We start from the raw sequence: 19951 nt of genomic DNA, 5'->3' as shown, positions 1-19951 counted from the left end.
ACCGTTGACATGTATAGTCTACGAGACTATAACCAGGGTATTCCGCCTTTCCCCCTTATGACAAAATTGTCACACGATAAATCATCAAAATTGTCCGCGGCCGCCGAACGGATTCTCCGAGCCGTCAATCTGACTACCATGGCGACCGTCGACCAACTTGACCTTTATTTGCACAAATCTTGCAAAATCCTACGGCCCCTCACACAGTCCTCTTCATGGCCCGGCTCCCTCTCCGCCTCGGCAATGCCCTCTTGAATCCACGCCTGCACAGCAGGATGCTCATACAGCCGGTCCAGGTACTCCCCCGCCGCGCCGTCAAGCCGGATCCCAAACGTCTTCACCCTCGAGGCAATGGGCGCATAAAACGCGTCGGCAACCGTGAAGCTGCTGCCGGCCAAGAACGGACCGCCAAACCTCTGGATGCCCTCGCCGAACAGGGCGGTGAGTCTCTCCAGATCGCGCTTCAGCCCGTCGCTTGGCTCGCCGAGCTCGATGCGCAAGCCGACGTTCATGGAGCACTCGTCGCGAATGGCGGCGAAGCTCGAGTGCATCTCGGAAGCGGCGGACCGGGCAAAGGCCCGGGCCACGGGGTCGCGGGGCCACGCGGCCGGGTGCTTCTCGGCGAGGTACTCGCAGATGGCGAGCGAGTCCCAGACGGCGACGTGCTTGCGCTCGGCGTCGTACAGACAGGGGACCTTGCCGGTGGGCGAGAACTCGAGGAAGTCGGGCTGGCGCTGTCCCGGCTTGAAGAGCTGCAGCTTCTCGTCAAAGGGGATGTCGAGCGCCTTGAGGAGCACCCACGGCCGCATGGACCAGGACGAGTATCGCTTGTTGCCGATATAAAGCGTGTAGGCCATGGTGTCGTGGAGGCGATGGTCCCCGATGCGAGTCCGATGTCTGAAAACAGGTATCCCCGGCGTTCAACACGACAACTTGAGATGGATGGATCAGAGAGGGGAGGTTTCCCGTGAGATGAACGCCCGAGCAGCATACTTTGCCAAAATACGACCGAAGCAGACTAGCATCAAGACGGCAGCCAGCCGGGCCGGTTTGTAAGCAGAAAGGCGTGGCTTTTCATGGGCCACGGCCAGCCGTTATGGAGCCACATTGCGCCCTCTGATTGACTTTGGCGGCTGAAGATCTGAAGCAAATGGCTGGCGCGCTGCCGATGAGGTTCGATGAATTGGCGGGGAGGCTGGTGTGAAGGTGGGAGAAGAGGTCAACCGTCAACTTGGGATGTGTGTCCGCCAAGGTCAACCCGGCCACGGCGACGAGCGAACAAACTACATGTACGAACTAGGTCAAGGGCTGGATGCCGGGAACCCGACATGTATCCGATTGCACGGGCCTACTCCGTAATACTACGTACCGTCTTGTGTGTAGACGGTGAGAAGAGGTGGCCTGCTCTGCTCCCTGGCGAACAGATGATCAGACGCGCATAAAGCATCAATTCACGCCCATGGCTGATAAATCGGCCGACGAGGTACTCAGGGTGCCCACATGAGCTTCGACTGATGCCTCGGGCGCATTCATAGCCAGAATGCACCAGAGACGTAAACATCGTGTGGTGACATATCAGCCACGCTCTGTGCTTTTTTTACATTAGTAGAGCCACGTCAAGTCTTTTCTTCATGAAAAGTTCAATGTTCTTACAGAGAAACTTGCCGAATCTCATCCCAGGCCATGACTCTCACGCCTTGCCGAGGGATTCTTTCCGTCCCCAATTCTGTGGATACCATCATGCTACCGTTGTATCGAGAAGGGAGAGCCAACCACTAACACGTCGCAACGCAGCAAGGTTTAGTCCAAATTTTCTAAAACGCCGTCTCCATCGTCCCCATCGTCGGGAATCGACCGGACATCCACCTCCGTCACTCGCGGCCGAAGCCGCTCTCATCCACGCCCTGCGATGCCGCCCCCACGGTGACCAAGAATGCATGTCTTGGGCCGGGGGTTTTTCCTTCTTTTTTCTTCTTGAACTTGTTTCTCGTTAGAATTGCCATTGTGACTACTTCTTCCGAATCTGCTCATCAACAGGTCTGGAACAACTTTCCTCGCAAACCGTAGTTGCATCGATGCCTACCCAAAAATAAAACTCGGACCAAAAAAAGGACGAGTTCCTCGCCCTGCAGCAGAGAAGAAGAAGGAACCATGTCTCCCAAATCCGACCACCGGGTGGAAAGCACACCGTCCCCGGCACAACTTGAAGCACGCACCAAACAAGAGGCAGTTCACCCCGAGGACCTCATTGCCCGGATATCCACCATCGACAGAGCATACCAGGCCTCGCCTCCGGATGGCGGTCTCCGGGCCTGGTGCCAGGTGCTCGCGGGACACCTCATCGTCTTCAACACATGGGGCTACATGATTAGCTTTGGCATCTTCCAGCCTCACTACGCCGAGATGCTGTCCATGGACCCGTCGGCCATCGCCTGGATAGGCAGCGTGCAAATCTGCCTCGTCTTCCTGGTCGGCACCTTTGCGGGCCGGGCCTTCGACGCCGGCTACTACAAGGCCGCCCTCGTCATCGGCACCCTGCTTCAGCTCGTGGGCATCGCCACCACCAGCGTCGCCCGCGAGTACTGGCAGGTGTTTCTGGCGCAGGGGATATGCCAGGGCCTCGGGTGCGGGATCGTCTTTGCGCCCACCGTCGCCAACGTCTCGACCTACTTCTCCAAAAAGAAGAGCATTGCCATATCCATCAGTGCCTGTGGCGGGGCCACCGGCGGCATGGTGTTTCCCCTCATGGCGCAGCAGCTTCTGCCCAAGGTTGGCTTCGCATGGGCCGTGAGAGCCATGGGACTCGTCGTGCTGGTTTCGTCCGTCATTGTCTATCTGCTGGTCAGGCCGAGGCTGCCGCCGAGAAAGTCGGGCCCCATTGTGGAAATGGCGGCCTTCAAGGAGAGCACATATCTGCTGTTTGCCATCAGCATGTTCTTCACGCTGTGGGCTGCGTACTTTGCCTACTACTATGTAAGTCAGCCCGCGGGACCGGATCTTTGCAAAAGGAGCACATGTACTTACTGCATCAGGCCCGGGCCTATGCCCTCAACGTCCTGGGCGGCTCCCAGTCGACCTCGTTTACCATGCTCCTCGTCATCAACGCCGTCGGCATCCCGGGGCGTCTCATCCCGGCCTTCATCGCCGATCGATATTTTGGCGCCGTCAACACCTTTATTCCCGCGATATTCTGTGCTGCCGTGTGCATGTTTGGCTGGATAGGCGTGCGTGACATCGCGGCAGACTACGCCTGGCTGTGCATCTATGGCTTCTTTGCCGCCACCATCCAGGGCATGTTCCCGTCCACACTGGCCGGACTGACCAAGGACCTGAGCAAGGCCGGCACAAGGATCGGCATGATTTTCTCAATCGTCAGTGTTTCGGCCCTGACGGGGCCCCCTTTGGCCGGAAAGTTGATTGAAGCGAATGGTGGGAAATATCTCGGCGTCCAGATTTGGGGCGGCTCATGTCTGGTCCTGGGGGGGCTGTTGCTCATAGGGGCGAGGAGGGCAAGCAAGAGGGATGAAGACACGAAACAATAAAACCATAGACGTACATATATAGAGCATGCGGATAAAATGATTAGACCCGAATAATGTTTGGTGGCCCGAACCCAGTTGGTGCCGAGACTGTTGAACGTGAATTGCTCGGCGGGCTCACTTTTTCATCATCGAACAGCCTGTGCCTGGTGGTCTCCACTCCAGCTCCAACCAGACAGTTTTCTTCCAGCTTGATCCAACATCCAAACCCTTCATCCTCACAACCCACCGCCAACGGCATGTTCTCAGCACCATGGGTCTGCCGAAGCTGCACTCGCGTGCTCCGGCGCTCATGCCAACGGCAATTTCCTCGTTTCGCCTCCAATGGTACTTCAAGATGCCCTCAAACCCCAGCAGCAAACATGGCCAACCGTCCGCTAACCGCAGCCAGACACACCATCAACATTAGCACCCAGCCTCCTCCAGCGCGCCAAAGCCCTCTCCGCCGAACACGAGGCCCTGCAGAAATCCCTCAACGCCCAATTCGACTCGCAAAAGGCCCGGCGCGCAGGCGAGCTGCACCGCGTTGCCGCCGCCCTCTCGGCATGGCAGCAATCACTCTCGTCCATCCGCGACCTCCAAGCCATGGCCGACGACGAACAGGACCCCGACCTGGCAGCCATTGCGCGCGATGAGCTGCAAGCCGAAGAAGAAAAGCTCTCGTCTCTGGAAAAGAACCTCTCGGCCAGCCTGACGCCGCAGCACCCGTTCGCCGACATGCCCTGCATGATCGAGTTCCGCCCTGGCCCAGGCGGCCTCGAGGGCCGGTACTTTACCGACTCGCTGTTCAAAATGTACAAGGCGCTGTGCGCGCGACGGGGCTACCGCGCCAACGTCCTCAAGTACGAAATGGCCGACGCGGCGGGGGACCAGTCGTCGTCGGCGGGGGAGAGCCCCGTGCAGGAAGCCATCCTCGAGATCCAAGACCAGGGCGCGTACGACCTGTTCCGCAGCGAGGCGGGCATGCACCGCGTGCAACGGATCCCCAGCACCGAGAGCAAAGGGCGGGTTCACACGAGCGCCGTGGCCGTGTGGGTGCTGCCGTCGTTCCCCGAGGGCGGCAGCAGCGGCGGCGGCGAAGCAGACGCCGACGACCCCGAGAGCGACTTCTACGTGAACCCGCAGGAGGTCAGGGTCGAGACGATGCGCGCCCGCGGCGCCGGCGGCCAGCACGTCAACAAGACCGAGTCCGCGATCCGCATGACGCACCTGCCGACGGGGACGACCGTGTCCATGCAGGACCACCGCTCGCAGCAGCGCAACCGCGAAGACGCGTGGAAGCTGCTGCGCTCGCGCATCGCCGGCCAGCGCGCCGAGCTGCGCATGCACGAGGCCGCCCGCCTGAGGAACAGCGTGCTCGCGCAGGCGCAGATCACGCGCGGCGACAAGATCCGCACCTACAACTACAACCAGGACCGGTGTACGGACCACCGCGCCGGCCTCGACGTCCACAACCTGCCCGATGTCTTGGACGGCGGCGAGACCCTGGACCGCGTCATGGACGCCGCCAAGGAGTGGTTGGTCGCGAGGGAGATTGACATGGTTATTGCCGAGGAGGAGGCCAAGTCCGCCGCCGCTGCCAACTGATTGCCGGCATACGTTGCGCCCGTTGTATTACTTGTACGATATTGTAAATGTTGCTAGAATGTATAGACGATAGCCCCAGACGGCGGCCAGTAGTCCATGGGCGTTGGGTAATTCCATCACCTAGTGTACATGTTGAAAATCAACGGCACATCACCAAGTCCACTGTAGCCAAGGTTGAGCCGAGTCCGTGTATTAAAGTATTCTTCTATATCATACATCAACGCAAACTACATCTGCTAATTCGCAAGCTTTCTACTCTACCCAGACGCCAAAAATACTGCCGCTTTTGTACTTGTGTAAAAAAAAAGGAGAGAGAAAATTATGCACCGATTACCTCCCAGTCATTATGCCCGTGCCCCCCGTACATAGCGCAACCATTCGAATGTGACGACGCGAAAAAACAACTCCAAGCACCCATTTAAAACGAAAAAAAGACAAGCCATGCAACTCCATATGAGTAAACAATCAAGTGCCCCCACATTATACTCCCTCTCACATTAACCCCCCCAGGACGACCTTGCCGATACTTGCCACTTCCGTCTTGACATGACCTCTGCTATGGTCTTCAAACTCCTTCACCACGCCCTGTACTATAATCTTGCGCAGCTTGGAATCCACCTTTGTGAAGAGCTCGGCAACCGGCGCAGAGCACTCCCTCGGCGTGGGCACCAACGCCAGGAACCGCGAGTAGCAGTCGACCAAGACGTCGCACAGCGTGGCAAACGTCTCGAAAAAGTCGGGCTCAAAGGGGAGCGCCGGCGTCAGGAGATAGGTGTACTCCTCGCCGGGGAGGAGGTCGCTCTCCGAGACGGCAAAGTTCATGACGGACGGCGCGCCGCTCCCGGCACCCGCGCCGCCGGGGGGAGGGAACGCGGTCGAGTCGTCGAGGTGCATCTCCGCGGCGGACGTGGAGCGCCGCGACTTGCCCCCCGGGCGGCGAAACATGGTTGGCAGCCGGGCCCGGGCGAGGGCCGCCGAGGAGTCGCCGTGCAGCTGCTGGAACGAGTCGAACTCGGACAGCAGCGAGTTGAGGCAGCGCAGAAACTCAATCGGCGTGGACGAGTACAGGTCGTTGATGGTCGGGATGGAGAGCCCGAGGAGGAGGTAGTTTGCCGCCTTGCGGGCGAGCTTTCGCGGATCGAAGCACTGCATCCGTGACAGGTCGGACCGCTCGAAGAGATACGTGTTGAACCAGTAGACCCGGCCTTCGTGTCTGGCATGTCAAAAGTTAGTAGCCGTCCGTGGCATTACGCGTTTTTTGTTGTTGTTGTACATACGCCTTTCGCAGGTAGTCCAAGGTTGATATCCTCTTGTTGGCCACATCGGTGATTTGCTGGTGTATCATGCTCGCTTCGCTCTGCTGCCAAGTACTGGCTGCTGTGCCGTTCAACGAGGATGGAACCCCGACGGGGGTTGGGGGCGGGAAGTAGCTCCCGGCGCCGGTATTTGTCCTGCTCATGCTCACGAGACCACTGCTACCGCCGGTTGGGCTGACGGGACTTTGGACGCCGTCGTCGACACTCCCCACGTCCCGTCTATCACGGCTTCGAAGCTTGGCGGCGGCGGGCAGTGCGTAATCGGGCAATGCCGGTGGTGCCGTGGCGTCGGTCACGATGGCATTGGGGTTCGAGGCAGCGGTCGAGCCGACAGAGGAGCCTCTGCGACGCGTGCTTCCGGAGAGCGAGGCTTTTCGCGAGAACGAGGCCTTGCGAGACTCCTTGACGGGGCCTGATGTAGGAATCGGCGGCGGCGGCGAATGCGGTGGAGGATGAAGCGGATCGATGCTGCCGTCGCGCGTTGTTGGTCTTGAGTAGGAGCTGGGGTTGGTGAAGATGCCGACGGAAAAGGGAGGAAAAGTAGGCGTCGTGGACGACGTCGGCGTAGTTCGCTGCATGGCGGCGCGTGTGACGAGGTACTGCTATTTTAGAGTTTCGGCCGGCTTTAATCTAGGTGAAGGACCGTCCAAGCGGATGATGATTAAAGTTGAAGGGTGCCAATAGTCCGTTCCAGAGAGCGAGGAAACGCCAACGGCAACCGGGCTGTGGAATGCGGCCGGCGAGGGAATGACGATGCTAGCTCGGGATCTGGCTGGGGGCCTTGATCATATATCAAATGTCAGCCCTGCGGTTCTGCAAAGCAGAAGCTATGAATGGACACGCGGGAGTTGATTCAGGACGCCTGGCGTATGGTGGTGGTGCCCCTCTCCAACGATGGAGACATGGATGGCGCCACAAAAGCACACACTGTGGACAAGGGCGTCGCTTAAATGGAGCAACGGCATTGGCTGAGCTGGGTGCGGGGCATCTTTGATATTGCACCGAGTAAAATTATGTGCCTGCTCAGCCACGTGTGCCTCTCTGCCAAGTCTCGATGTCTTGGTCGGGGTTTGATCCGCTCTGTCGGTACTCCGTGCTCGTAAGGCTAAACGCTGAGAGAGACTTGTAGGCAAAGGCCAGATGCCGCACTGAGAGCCGTTGTTACCTCTTCTTCTTCTTCTTCGTCTGCTTCTTCTTTTTTGGGTTCCCAACGCGACCACACCGTTTTTAAGGTTTAGCAAGAGGAGCGGCTGCCGCACCAACGCTGGGCTCGCGTCGCGTGGTGCAAGGTGCAAATATGTCACAAACACGCCCAGCATACTCCGTACATACAAGACGCGACACGGCGACTCGTCATCACCGTGGTAAAATTTGGCAACTCAGGGGGGCGCCCGGCAACTGCCGTCGCTGGGCATGGGCCTACATACAGTATGGCTACGTTGTTTCCACTTAACGCGGAATCAAATGAAAATGCCATCAAGAGCATCGAGAGACCCCGAGAGCCCGCGAGAGCCGCTCCATTGATTCCAACATCCCCATTCGGCCATATAGACAAGGCGTCAATAGTTGAACAGCCCGATAGTTTCCCGACGTGACGCCCAGAAGACGTTGGCATAATTTTAGCATCTCTCAGCCCTGTCCTGTCCACAGTTCAACTGATTCCGAACTTGCCCTGCCCCTACGCATGAAATATCACCTCCACCGAGGACACGGATACCGGACTGACGGATACGCTTCACTCTTTTGCGCTCTGTTTCTCGTATTTACCTCCCCAGCTCTCCATCTCGCCAACTTCTATTGCTCGTCCCAAGTCTCACTGTGCGCATAAACTCTGCGGTCAACTGGTCTGTTCCACCACTCCCTACCGGCCCCTGGCCTGTTTCATAGCGTCACAATACCTGGGGCATGGATTAAACTTTTGCAAACAAAACTTCCTAGTGTAATCGGAGATACAAATTTTTAGCTGCCTCATTTGCTTCAGGCAGTTTCATCCATCACTATGCGGCTTTTTTGGGTTCGACACGAGCCATTTTCGCTAGTTTATTTGCCTTGGTCACGAGAGCCTGCCTCTGCCTTCATGGTAAAGCCAAAGAGGTCGCCGAGGCCCGAGGAAATGACCTTGCAGAATTTTATCTCATGACGCGATAATACTTCCCAATCCGAAAAGAAATTAGTCTCCGCTTCTGCTTCATGCTTCCAAATCCCGATCATTTTTTTTGACAACAAACAAGATGATCCAAAACAAAGGCTGTCCACAGAGTTCGCCTTTTCGAGCTACGATGTCGGCGACGGCATTGAACCGGTGCTGGAACACACGCAACCCTTGTCCGAGAGACTTGTGACTGGCGGCTGTTTGCACGTGGCTTCGGGGGTGAACCCGGCAATACTCGACGTAGGTATAGGCTGCACCACCTCAGCCTTGATCAGTACCGGGATAATCTGTCCGGTGGACAAGCCAAAGGCGCGATGGTTTAACGCAGTGAGCAACGCGGCGATTTCACCAGAGTGGCTCGTGACGCTGATCCACGTCGAGCCGTCGTTGGTAAACACGTCGTCGAGAACCGCCTTGCTGCGAGCGACCTGGTGAGCCGACGTCTCTCCTTTGTCCGCTTGCCATAGCTCGTCCTTTTCCGTGAATCCTTCTTCAAACTTCCATCCTGGCATGAATTTGGCAATCTCAGATTTGGTCGAGCGGCGGTCGCATGTGTGAATGCTAATGTCTTCGCGAAAGAGCTCCTTGATTGTGGGCACGAACGGGTGCTCTGCGGGCATTTTCAACGTGCTGAACGTCGTGTTGGCAGTTTGAAGACATCGCTTCAAGGGGGAGCTGTAGTATGATTCGAAATGCGGCATATTTTGCTGCTCGTACAGAGTCTTGTAGAAGCCATTGGCCTTTTCGGCTTCCTTGAAGCCATCCGGAGTCAGCAACGGATCTGCCCAGGTGATGGTGCCGTTGCCTTCCAATTCAGCCCAGTAGCACTGTGGGCAGGCAGAAAATTCACGTATTAGCATGCAAAGTGCTAGCAAGTTGAGTTGATAGGGGAGGGGGGATACTCACGTTCCATGCGGGCGTGCCATAGTAGCTCTCGGCGACGTTGTGGTAACCCTGACCATGGCGACCAAAGAAGACCAGCTTGTAGCGGACATTTTCGCTCTTGTCACAATGATGGTTGAGATAGTGAACCCATTTGCCGAAGCGCTGCCATTGCGACTTGGTACCCTCAGGATCAAACTTGTCGTCTGTGGGGTATTTCCTGTCTATCAACCCAAAGTTGTGCTGAGCCTACTCATGAGTGCCGAGTCAGCGACTGCGCAAGACGGGGGGGGGAGCGCGTCGTACGTAGTCGAATCCGCTTGGGTTTGTCTTGGGATCATCTTGAAGAAAGTAGCCTGCAACCGACGTGTAGCGGATCTGCTTGCCTTTTGCTTCAGGCCATGTCGCCATGGTGTGTGATGCGAGGCTTAGCAAGACTGGGAGAGAAGAAAGCTTCATGCTCGGGCTGGTGGGATACAACTGTCTACTCTGCGGAGGGGCGATGCAGAGTGTATTGAACAATGCGAAATACGGCGCTGCGGATGCGCATGCCAAATATTGCGATGCTTCGAATCTTGACCGGCGTTGCCGCGTAGGACAGGAGACGGGTAGTTGGCCACGTGCAAGCCAGCGCCAATCGATCGGCAACGTGGAGGTGAGATGTTGGCCGTTTGCAGCCAACCGTCAAGCCACTTTGGTTCCTGAGCAGGCTGAACGATGAGTTGCTGCTCGTTGGGAGACGACTGGTAGGAGTCCACCATGATGCATACATAACGTTAGCAGCCGTGCCTGTCGTGCGAGCAAACGTCTACAGCTGACAAAGAAACGAAATCGGGTTTTGATATGAATGATGGATACACGTGGCCACCCTTGGATCACTCGACACTGATCAGATGCATTCTGTCCACGTAGATTAGTCTGCCCACACCGAGAGCTTGTGCGACAATTCTTCTTTTTTAGTTCAGTACTAGGTAGCCACAGAAAGTTGTTGTCGCGCATCGACCATGTCGTCATCAATTGATGCATCTGACTGATTCGTGTTGGTTCATCCAAAGAAAGAACATTGAAGCAAACATTGAAGGAGCCTCCCTCCACCACTCACAATGAATGTGCCCCTCGTCCCTGGCCAACCAGCATCGGCGCAGCGCCACTTCCCCGCCATCATCTCAACTTAGCATCATGTGAAAACTTGCTGTGCTAATTTAACCAGACATGGACGTTGCGCTATTGAGAATCCACTACTCCGTACATTTCTAGATATCTCCAGACGCAAAGGCCACGACTCCAACCGCGGACCCAGTTATCTCTCAGCTGTATCCGACGCGATCAGCTGTGTCTTCCTTTAGGCTTCTCTCTGCCCCTTTCCCATCTCTTCACAACTGCCACCAACTCCTACCCCACCATGAGCACGACTACCAAGGAGGGGCAGCCGCAAGGAGACCCTGCCCCTGAGCTGCTTGACGGCCGCATATGGGTTGATGGCTGCTGGGACTTCTTTCATCACGGTATGTAAACAAGGTCTTAATGGGTATGCCTTCATTTGCATGGGCTAATTGCTGCTGCCAGGCCACGCCGGAGCCATGGTTCAAGCCAGACAGCTTGGCGACGAGCTGTACGTCGGTGTGCATTCTGATGAGGAAATTCTGGCCAACAAGGGACCGACGGTCATGACCCTGGAAGAGCGGTATGCCATCTGTAGACTATGCTCACAGCTCCAGGCATATATCATCATCTTCTGACATGTGGCATAGGTTAGCAGCCGCGAATGCTTGTCGCTGGGTCACCAAGGCAATCGGCCATGCTCCATACGTCACCGAACTTCCTTATATCACACACTACGGCTGCAAATATGTCGTGCATGGAGATGATATTACTTCCGACAGCGACGGAAACGACTGTTACCGCTTTGTTAAACAAGCCGGTCGCTTCAAAGTTGTGAAGCGCTCTCCGGGCATCTCGACGACGGATCTCGTTGGTCGCATGCTGCTGTGCACAAAAACACACTTTATTCATTCTCTCCAAAAGATGCTCGTTGGTGAAGAGGGATATGGAAGCCCCGACGAACGCAAAGCCCAAGGAAAAGCTATGCTGGAGCGCATGAAGCTGTACGCAACAGATGAGACTGCAAAGGCCCCCGGCGCTGAGGTATGGTTCTGGAATGCCTCAAACCAGGCCAAGGCGGAGGACACCGAAGAAGAGACGGGGACATTTGACAACTTGCTCCCCGGCACCAGGCCTCGGCCAGGACAACGCATTGTTTATGTAGATGGCGGGTTCGACCTGTTTTCCAGTGGTCACATTGAGTTTCTACGGAAAGTAGGCGTCGAGGAAGAGGAACTGGCCCGCAAGTCGGGCTGGTACTCTGACGAAGCAAAGAGCAAGCGAACGAGCGACGGCGGCAAAGATTATGAGCCAGCATTTGTTGTTGTCGGAGTTCATGACGACGAAGTGATCAATCAGTGGAAGGGTGTCAACTACCCAATTATGAACATTTTTGAACGCGGTCTTTGCGTCTTGCAATGCAAGGTATGTACTGCACCATTTTTCCGTGGCCCTGGTAACCAACAGAGGGAGACACGGTGCTCGCCCACGTTTGCTAGTGTGCTGACTTTTGCGGTAGTATATCAACGCTGTCGTGTTTGGCGCCCCATTCACGCCGACAAAGTCATACCTAAAGTCACTTCCTTGGGGCGTTCCGGATGCCATCTACCACGGCCCGACTGCCTTTATGCCGCTTACGTACGACCCGTATACTGCTCCCAAGCAAATGGGAATCTACCGGGAAATTGGGCCGCATGCTTTTGCTGAAGTCAATGCCGGCGAGATCGTGCAACGCATCATGAAGAGCCGAGATCGTTACGAGGCGAGACAACGAGCCAAAGGCGTCAAGGCGGAAGTGGAAGCAGCGGCCAGACAACGTGAAATATTGGAAGAGGAGCAACGCGGCAGAGAAGCCGAGCGCAGCGGTGCTGGGGGTGCCGCCGGTACCAATGCGTAAGCCCCCAGGCTGTGAAAATGCCGTGGTCGATGACGAGCTGCATATTGCGTATGGCAGGGTGCAGGTGAGAACACACGCGGATATCAAGCATCACTAGCACATGATGCAGCTACCCATGCATTTGGATCGGAGTTTGTTTGTGTTGTGTGGTACTCGGATGGGATATTGCAGCGTTTGTTGGATGGCTCGAAACAAAAGTCGTAGGGGCCAGACATGAAGGCAAGGGCAGGTGACGGGAGGGGGCGGCTTCATTCAACAGGGCCACTTGTGCATGTCGGATAGCGGAAGGGGGAAAAAATGCCAGCGACGTCAAGTTGATGGTCAAGGCTGGGCGGTGATGATGTGGCAGTCGCTGGAAAGGGACATGGAATTTTCGGTGGCTGCGTGGAACAGAGGGGATTTCGGCCGTGGCCATGGCCACCACACATGCATCACCAGGCCTGGAATGAATGGTCTGGGGTTGGATGACAACGTCAACCGTGGTCGTAAAATAGTGGTCACGTTGGCAAGAGTCTGTCTTCAATTACAAAGCAAAAATTTTTTAGGGAAACGCGGCGGCTGCTTGCCATTTTGCACTGGCCAACCGCTACGTATTCGTGTTACCCAAGACGGTGATCTCATAGGCATGTAGGCATGCATTGGCTGTAGGAGCAGTGTGTGCTCCAAGTGAGTGGTTACGAATGGAGACAAGGTCTGGTTTTCCCTTTTTCCAATTTGACTAAAAGCGGCATCGCGTTGGCTGTGGGGTAAAGCTTGTTTGGATTGCAATTGATGATGGGGGTGGGTGAGCAAAGGGCACCGGGCATGACCTTGGTGGGCCATTCCATGTTCCATGTTTTATCGAGATAAGGCAGTGCGGCTATCCGCGGCGGTGTTCTAGAGAGGCAATTCCGCCCTGCTTTGGGCCCTCCAATGGAGACGGCGTGACGAGCTGCGCCCTTGTGGTCTCGGCGCCATCTGGAAGACTGTTCGTCGAGCAGACAATTGGCATTGCTTGCTGCGCTGAATGATACACACCGCCTCCATGGCATGCCGCCTCGGATCCCGCGCCGTTGCACTGGGCGAGGCACTGGGCAAGGCACTGGGCAAGGCACTGGGCAAGGCACTGGAGGGAGCTACAGCGGCTGGGGATTCTGTCCATCACAGGTAATGGAATTGGCAGCATTGCGCCGCCTTTGAATCCTGGAGCATTGCAAGGAAGCACAGGGCGCAGAGGCAATCCGCGCGAGAGGGGCCCGGGGCCCCAACATGACAGAATGACGTTGATGCACCTCCGTAGACTCCGCATTATGCCATTTTATTCCAGGCAGTTGGGGTAGGCGCGCCCAACGGCAGCCGGTCTCGTTCCCTGGTCCCATGTGTCGCAGCCGCGTGGGGCGTGGTCGGCTTTGCTGGCCTCGATAGTTGCTCCCTCGACTCCACGGCGAGGTTCCGCACCGCTTGACCCGGCCCGGCGTCGCACAGCTGCGGAAGCGTGATGGCGGCAGGTGCAGGTGCACAGGGTGAGAGGGAAGCGGATGGGTGAGGGAGGCATTATTATTTATTTTGCACAGCACGGCAAGCTCGCTTTTTCCAATTGAATTGTGCAATCTGGGCTGGTCCCCGCGGGCCGAGGGGGCCCCTCACCACGAGCACGGGTCAACAGGACTGGCATGCTGGCCATGGTTGCGTGCAAGCCGAGTTTGACGGCCTCGCGGGGCCCGTCGAGGAGCGGCAGGCGTCGGAGGACCAGGATGGCGCCTGGCCACGCTGCGGCTTTGGCCACGAGTCACCTGGCCACTTCTGTTCCCCGATTGAGCGAGCCACGGGTGGGTCTGCCGAGCGCCGCGGGGGCGGCTCTTCAGGATTCAATGCTTCTCTCGTCTGGGGCCTCGTCTTGTTACGTACTCGATCCCGACGCGCACCCGGCCCTACCCTGTTGGGCTTGCGAGTGCCGACTGCAGCTGCGTGTAGGCCGTGTCTTTTTGCCGCAGTTGGGCTCGCTGTTGGAGAGGCGTTTCTTGGTTTGGCCCCAGCAATCCGGAAATGGAGGTGCCACGGAAAGCAGGTACTGGCCACCGCCCACACCTGGAAGACTGAGGCGAAACGGGGGCTGCGTGCCGCGGACAAGGGTGCGGGGTGAAGAAATAACGGCAAGAATAACAATAAAATAATTCAATTACATACGGGGTATCCAAAAGCCAAACCGGAAAAGGCGAGAGATATAGCGAGAGGCAGATAAAAAAGGCTGGCGCCCTTTGATAGCCGCCCACACACATTGCTTCTAGTCGGCTCCGCCGTGATGGGGACCAGTTGACCCCGGTTCCTTCGGCACTAATACATAATCATACACGGGACTAGTGTGGCTTCTCTTTTTACTTTTTCGGCTTGACTCATTCTCCTTTAAAACCGCCATTCTTTTTTTTTTCTTCCCCCTTCCCCCTACACACTCGCCAACATTGCAATTCTTTGAGCCACCGACAGGGCGGAAAACTGCTTCATACCTCGTGAGTGGAATTGGTTCATGTGACCTTATTTTTGTCTTGGTTGCGAGTGATTGAGAAAACGTCTGAAAACGGGAGTCGTGCTGAGACATTGACAGGAAGGAGAAAAGGGCAACCGGTCTTATTAAGTGTCCAGAGACATCACCAGCCGCCGCCACCCAGCAAAAACAACAACACCACCACCATCACCAAACCACAACAACAAGACCAACAATCGGCAGCAAAATGGCCCCCTCTGCCGTCCCCCAGCAGGACGTCAACCTGACCGCGGCGGCCATCCAGCGCAAGGAAGCCAGCGTGGCCAACGGCGACGGCGGGCAAAAGGCCCCCCTCGACGCCTCCAAGCTCACCTACTCGCTGACCAAGTCTCCGCGCCCCGTGCCGGACCAGGCGACGGCCAACGCGGGCGACGAGACCATCGCCACCGACCACATGGTGACGGCGACGTGGAAGGCCTCGACGGGCTGGGGCGCGCCCGAGCTCAAGCCCTACGGCCCGCTGAGCCTGATGCCGACGGCGTCGTGCCTGCACTACGCCACCGAGTGCTTCGAGGGCCTCAAGGTCTTCCGCGGCCACGACGGCCGGCTGCGCGTCTTCCGGCCGGACCGCAACTGCGCGCGCATGCACATGTCGGCCGGGCGCATCTCGCTGCCGCTCTTCGAGCCCGCCGAGCTGGAGAAGCTCCTGGTCGCGCTGCTGGCCGTCGACGGCCCGCGCTGGCTGCCCGCCGACCAGCCGGGCCACTTCCTCTACATCCGCCCGACCCTCATCGGCACCCAGTCGCAGCTGGGCGTCCAGGCGCCGCGCGAGGCCATGCTCTACATCATCGTCACCTTCATGCCGCGCATGGACTCGCCCCCCGGCGGCATGCGCCTGCACACCTCGCCCGAGGACATGGTGCGCGCCTGGGTCGGCGGCTTCGGCTACGCAAAGGTCGGCGCCAACTACGGCCCCTCGCTCATGGCCACCCAGGACGCCCGCCGCCGCGGCTTCCACCAGATCCTGTGGCTGTACGGGGCCCAGGGCGAGTGCACCGAGGCCGGCGCCTCCAACTTTTTTGTTGTTTGGGTCCGCAAGGACGGCAAGAAGGAGATTATCACGGCGCCCCTCGACGACAAGCTCATCCTTGATGGTGTCACGCGCCGCAGCTGCCTCGATGTTGTGCGCGAGCGCATGGCCGGCGAGATTGAGGTGACGGAGCGCAAGTACACCATTGACGAGCTCGTCGAGGCCGATGCCGAGGGGCGTATTTTGGAATCCTTTGCCGCTGGTACCGCTGTAAGAAGAGGCTCTCTCTCTCCCCCTCGTGTCAAACTTGATGACTGACGCTTTTTGTTTTTTTTTCTTAGTACTTTATCTGCCCTGTTTCGCAGATCCACCACCGCGGCAAGGACATCAACATCCCCATGGGGCCCGAGGGCACAGCCGGCGAGGTGACGACCAAGATCAAGACGTGGATCGGCGACATCATGTACGGCCGTGAGCAGCACGAGTGGGGTGTCGTCATTGCCGAGAAGGAGCAGTAAGTAGTGCCGTCTGTTGCGTGTCACCGTCCCAAAATAGGAGACGACGGCGTTGGCTCGACGGGTGTAAGAAAGAGTGAAGCGATTCACGGATATAGGTTGCTTTATTGAAGAGCGGTATTTTTGTTTAACATGGTGGAATGATGTGTGTTTTTTTTTCTTTTGGTTTTCGATTTTCGCATAGTTGGAGTTGGGGCGAATCCGGCTGCTCGGACGTGGCATGGCATGATTGGTAGATGTCTGGTGCAATGACAGTGATGAAAATTTTACGCCTGGCACTGTGCCGTGATTGATATTCATTCAATGCGTAGGCGAGGTGTCAGCGAGACGTCTGGTGGCATGACTACGTGTCTGATGGAGTCGATTCAAGTAGCACTTAATTCAGCAATGACTGCATCCCTGTCAAGATTCCGGTAGCTATCACAGCTTCACCATCCTTTGTGACATCTCCCATTGCGCGTCATAATATGTTGCCGCCTCAGTCCAATACGTACACATGATGGTAGCGCTTACCATTTCGAGCAACGTGACATCTAGCTCTCAATGGGGCCAGCACGCAACGCCATCTAGTCTGCCATCATGGCCTGCATCATCTTTTGCGACTCCTTCCACAGCAAGTCACGGTACTCCTTTGCCGCATGTCAGAGCCAGTACGAAACCTAAGCAAGAGGCCACTCACCTTGTCCATCTGCTCGAGTTCAGCAGCCTTGTCCTTCACTATGTCGTCAATCTCCTGCACCAGGACCTCGACCTCCTTGGCCGAGTCTGAATCGTCGACGGCCTCCGTCACCGCCATAATCTTCGCTTCTTGGTCCACGCACGACATCCACTCTTCGTTCAGAGACGCCAGCTGCTTCTCTGCGGCGTCCATCTTGTCCTTTAGCGCAGACAGGTGCTGCGCAATGGTTCCCCGGGGAAAGTTTTCAGAGTGGCATACCGTCCTGGACAGGGGATACGAGATGTTGTCGTAGAGAGCCGCGGCATCGCTCAGCACCGATGCAGACTCGGCGTGGAAGGCGTCTATTCGGCCCGAGATGGATTTGTGGACGGTCTGGATATCGGACACGGCCGACTTGTACGCGTCTTCGCCGGAGCGAGCAAATGTTTCTGCGGCGCTTAGTTTGCGAGCCATGGATTGCTGCGGGGGGTGGCATGACTACCCGCTAGATTGTTCATGATGGTGTTTCCTCTGTCGGGGGTGTGATGCGGTGCTGGTTGGGGACCAGGCAGCGAGGAAAATGTAGCTCGCAGCTGCTTGTATATGTCATTGTGCTTCAAGCACGGCTCGGACGAGGATGCGGAGGCGTGCAATGGAGGAGGGAATGGGTCTTCGCTGCGAAGTCTGGCGCGGAGAGTGGAAATCGCCTTTTCGGCAGCTGTGGAGGAGCTTGCTTCGGGGGAGTCATCGAGGGGTTGCGACATGGTGTGTTGGATGTGACGGAGACGGAGTGGTAAAAGAGGTCCAAAGTTGGTTTCTGGTAGAATATGGATGGTGATGTGCGAGAGAACAGGAGGTGGCAGAAAAGTCATGATGGACCGACAGCCGGCAGACAGTTGGCCACCAGTGCTAGCACTCGGCACACTACGCGAATGAACCATAACCATGCATAAGTGTACATGTGTATAGATGCAAGTTTTCCATAGACTCATTCGGCTCGTAAGTAGTTGCTCGCCCCGTCATGTCCTGAAGCTATCTGTGTTCTCCAGGCCCAACCTGTCTTCGGCAACCGACACAATCTCCTGCCAACTCACCATGGCACCCTCGCCAACATCATTACAGGCCAGCGTCTTGGACACGGGTCTCAGCACTTCAACCCAGCCGTCGTGGCCGCCCCAATCCTCCTCCAGCGTCTTGATGTGCTTGGCCGTCAGCGGATTCCTCCACATGGCCGTGTTCATGGCGACGGCGACGACAATCTTCTTCCTGACGCCGTCAATGGACCCGTCGTGGTCCCAGGCCCTCACCACGCTGAGCAGCAGGTTGTCGCAGATGCCCGCCACCATCTTGGCCATGGTGTTTGCACTCATGGGCACAATCATGAGCAGGTCGGCCCATCTCCGCAGCTCAATGTGCAGGATGGGAGCGCCGCGCGTCCACGGCCTCGTCCACTCGGCGGAATCGGTGTAGATGCCGTCGACGTTGGGCAGGCGCCGCACCTCGGCCACGGAGGGCTGCTCGTCGGACTGGCCGCTGAGGAAGTGCTCCGCCGAGGCGGTGAGGACCAGGCGGATGGAGAGGTTGCTGTGGTAGGCGAGGCCGTTGACGATGTTGGCGATTTTGATGGTGGCGACGGAGCCCGAGACGGCTAGGAGGAGGTGCTTTTTGCCGTCGTTGCGTGCGAGGGCCACGTTTCCGGCCGGAGTGTCTTTCCGCGCCTCGGGGCCACTTCTTGATGCTGGCAACATGGTGTTGTGTTTGGAAATTGTGTGTATGCACGGTGAGGTGGCCTCGGGTGAGAGCAGAATGAGCAAGTCCTCGGGTGTAAAGTCAGACGACTCCGTACGTGTCTATATATACAGCTCTACTGACGTGAGTTGAAGTTGCAACACGGCAGTCAATGAAAAAAATGGTGAATCGCCGCCGCCGACTCATGGCTCGATAAACGCACAACGGCTGAATGGCACCACCAGAGCCCAGACTCACCACTTGTCAGGCGGCAATCGGTGGACCGGCGCTGATTACATGAGCACTGATTGGTCAGCTCCTGCCTCCCAATCGCAGCATCAACGCCCGGCGCCGGCGCTCGCGCTCGTCAATGGCAGGTGCCAGCCGGGCAAGATTTCGCCCATTTTTCCGCCCTCAACAGCACCTCACCTTCATCGCCCGCCCCGTCACGAAACAAAACCCCCTCCCAAGTCAAGACACTTGGTCGGCATGTTTTCCCGAAGCGTTGCGTCCGTACGTACACGAGCCACCATTGGCAACTCCCACCCAGCGTCCCTCTGCGTCCGCCATGGCTAACCTCCGCACTTCGCCAGAGCTTGCTGCGACGAGCTGCCCGGCCAGCCGTCCGCGCGCCCATCTCCTTCCGAGCGCCCATCTCGCCCCCGACGCCCTCGCAGGCGCGCCTCCTCTCGAACGCGACCCGCTCGGCCATCGACAAGGCGGTCGCGTCGGCGCCCGTGGTGCTCTTCATGAAGGGCACGCCCGAGACGCCCCAGTGCGGCTTCTCCGCCACCGTCATCAAGATCCTCGGCATGCAGGGCGTCAACCCGGACAAGTTTGCCGCCTTCAACGTCCTCGAGGACGCCGAGCTGCGCGAGGGCATCAAGGAGTACTCGGACTGGCCGACCATTCCGCAGCTCTACGTCGACAAGGAGTTTGTCGGCGGCTGCGACATCCTGCGCACCATGCACACCAACGGCGAGCTGGCCAAGTTTTTCGAGGACAAGGACGTTTTGGTCATGGAGGGCGATGCGTAATGGAATGTACACCAGTGGCAAGGGGCCGAGGAACGGCTCTTGAGCAAA

The 19951-nt window shown here is 57.4% G+C and overlaps 10 protein-coding genes across 10 annotated transcripts; 5 read left to right on the top strand and 5 right to left on the bottom strand.

The window, feature by feature from the left end:
• Window positions 1-164: 164 nt before the first annotated feature.
• sspA (Stringent starvation protein A) lies at window positions 165-857 on the bottom strand (the record flags this gene model as incomplete). Its single annotated transcript, XM_014684455.1, has 1 exon — window positions 165-857. One exon carries the CDS (start codon window positions 855-857, stop codon window positions 165-167), a length of 693 nt encoding a protein of 230 aa, XP_014539941.1.
• Window positions 858-2151: 1294 nt separating this feature from the next.
• On the top strand, window positions 2152-3542 carry apdF_4 (Aspyridones efflux protein apdF; the record flags this gene model as incomplete). The annotated part of the gene is made up of 2 exons (XM_014684454.2): window positions 2152-2973; window positions 3033-3542. The coding sequence occupies 2 exons, from the start codon at window positions 2152-2154 to the stop codon at window positions 3540-3542; spliced, it is 1332 nt and encodes a 443-aa protein (XP_014539940.2).
• Window positions 3543-3792: 250 nt separating this feature from the next.
• Window positions 3793-5126, top strand: G6M90_00g079680 (uncharacterized protein; the record flags this gene model as incomplete). Its single annotated transcript, XM_066131137.1, has 2 exons — window positions 3793-3866; window positions 3956-5126. The coding sequence occupies 2 exons, from the start codon at window positions 3793-3795 to the stop codon at window positions 5124-5126; spliced, it is 1245 nt and encodes a 414-aa protein (XP_065987005.1).
• Window positions 5127-5618: 492 nt separating this feature from the next.
• Window positions 5619-7020, bottom strand: G6M90_00g079670 (uncharacterized protein; the record flags this gene model as incomplete). Its single annotated transcript, XM_014684453.1, has 2 exons — window positions 5619-6339; window positions 6404-7020. The coding sequence occupies 2 exons, from the start codon at window positions 7018-7020 to the stop codon at window positions 5619-5621; spliced, it is 1338 nt and encodes a 445-aa protein (XP_014539939.1).
• Window positions 7021-8716: 1696 nt separating this feature from the next.
• G6M90_00g079660 (uncharacterized protein) lies at window positions 8717-9887 on the bottom strand (the record flags this gene model as incomplete). The annotated part of the gene is made up of 3 exons (XM_014684452.1): window positions 8717-9421; window positions 9501-9725; window positions 9783-9887. 3 exons carry the CDS (start codon window positions 9885-9887, stop codon window positions 8717-8719), a joined length of 1035 nt encoding a protein of 344 aa, XP_014539938.1.
• A 991-nt stretch (window positions 9888-10878) lies between these two features.
• Window positions 10879-12474, top strand: Pcyt2 (Ethanolamine-phosphate cytidylyltransferase; the record flags this gene model as incomplete). The annotated part of the gene is made up of 4 exons (XM_014684451.1): window positions 10879-10981; window positions 11043-11160; window positions 11228-12002; window positions 12097-12474. 4 exons carry the CDS (start codon window positions 10879-10881, stop codon window positions 12472-12474), a joined length of 1374 nt encoding a protein of 457 aa, XP_014539937.1.
• A 2708-nt stretch (window positions 12475-15182) lies between these two features.
• On the top strand, window positions 15183-16483 carry eca39 (Branched-chain-amino-acid aminotransferase; the record flags this gene model as incomplete). Its single annotated transcript, XM_014684450.1, has 2 exons — window positions 15183-16235; window positions 16307-16483. The coding sequence occupies 2 exons, from the start codon at window positions 15183-15185 to the stop codon at window positions 16481-16483; spliced, it is 1230 nt and encodes a 409-aa protein (XP_014539936.1).
• A 563-nt stretch (window positions 16484-17046) lies between these two features.
• G6M90_00g079630 (uncharacterized protein) lies at window positions 17047-17902 on the bottom strand (the record flags this gene model as incomplete). The annotated part of the gene is made up of 3 exons (XM_014684449.1): window positions 17047-17109; window positions 17160-17587; window positions 17641-17902. 3 exons carry the CDS (start codon window positions 17900-17902, stop codon window positions 17047-17049), a joined length of 753 nt encoding a protein of 250 aa, XP_014539935.1.
• A 255-nt stretch (window positions 17903-18157) lies between these two features.
• Window positions 18158-18886, bottom strand: HAL3A (Phosphopantothenoylcysteine decarboxylase; the record flags this gene model as incomplete). Its single annotated transcript, XM_014684448.1, has 1 exon — window positions 18158-18886. The coding sequence occupies one exon, from the start codon at window positions 18884-18886 to the stop codon at window positions 18158-18160; it is 729 nt and encodes a 242-aa protein (XP_014539934.1).
• Window positions 18887-19355: 469 nt separating this feature from the next.
• On the top strand, window positions 19356-19903 carry GRX5 (Monothiol glutaredoxin-5; the record flags this gene model as incomplete). The annotated part of the gene is made up of 2 exons (XM_014684447.1): window positions 19356-19379; window positions 19460-19903. The coding sequence occupies 2 exons, from the start codon at window positions 19356-19358 to the stop codon at window positions 19901-19903; spliced, it is 468 nt and encodes a 155-aa protein (XP_014539933.1).
• Between the last annotated feature and the right edge of the window lie 48 nt (window positions 19904-19951).

The sequence above is a fragment of the Metarhizium brunneum genome, chromosome 4 (genome assembly GCF_013426205.1).
Source record: "Metarhizium brunneum chromosome 4, complete sequence".
In the NCBI taxonomy this organism is placed as follows: domain Eukaryota; kingdom Fungi; phylum Ascomycota; class Sordariomycetes; order Hypocreales; family Clavicipitaceae; genus Metarhizium; species Metarhizium brunneum.
This window is presented reverse-complemented; position numbering and strand designations above follow the sequence as displayed.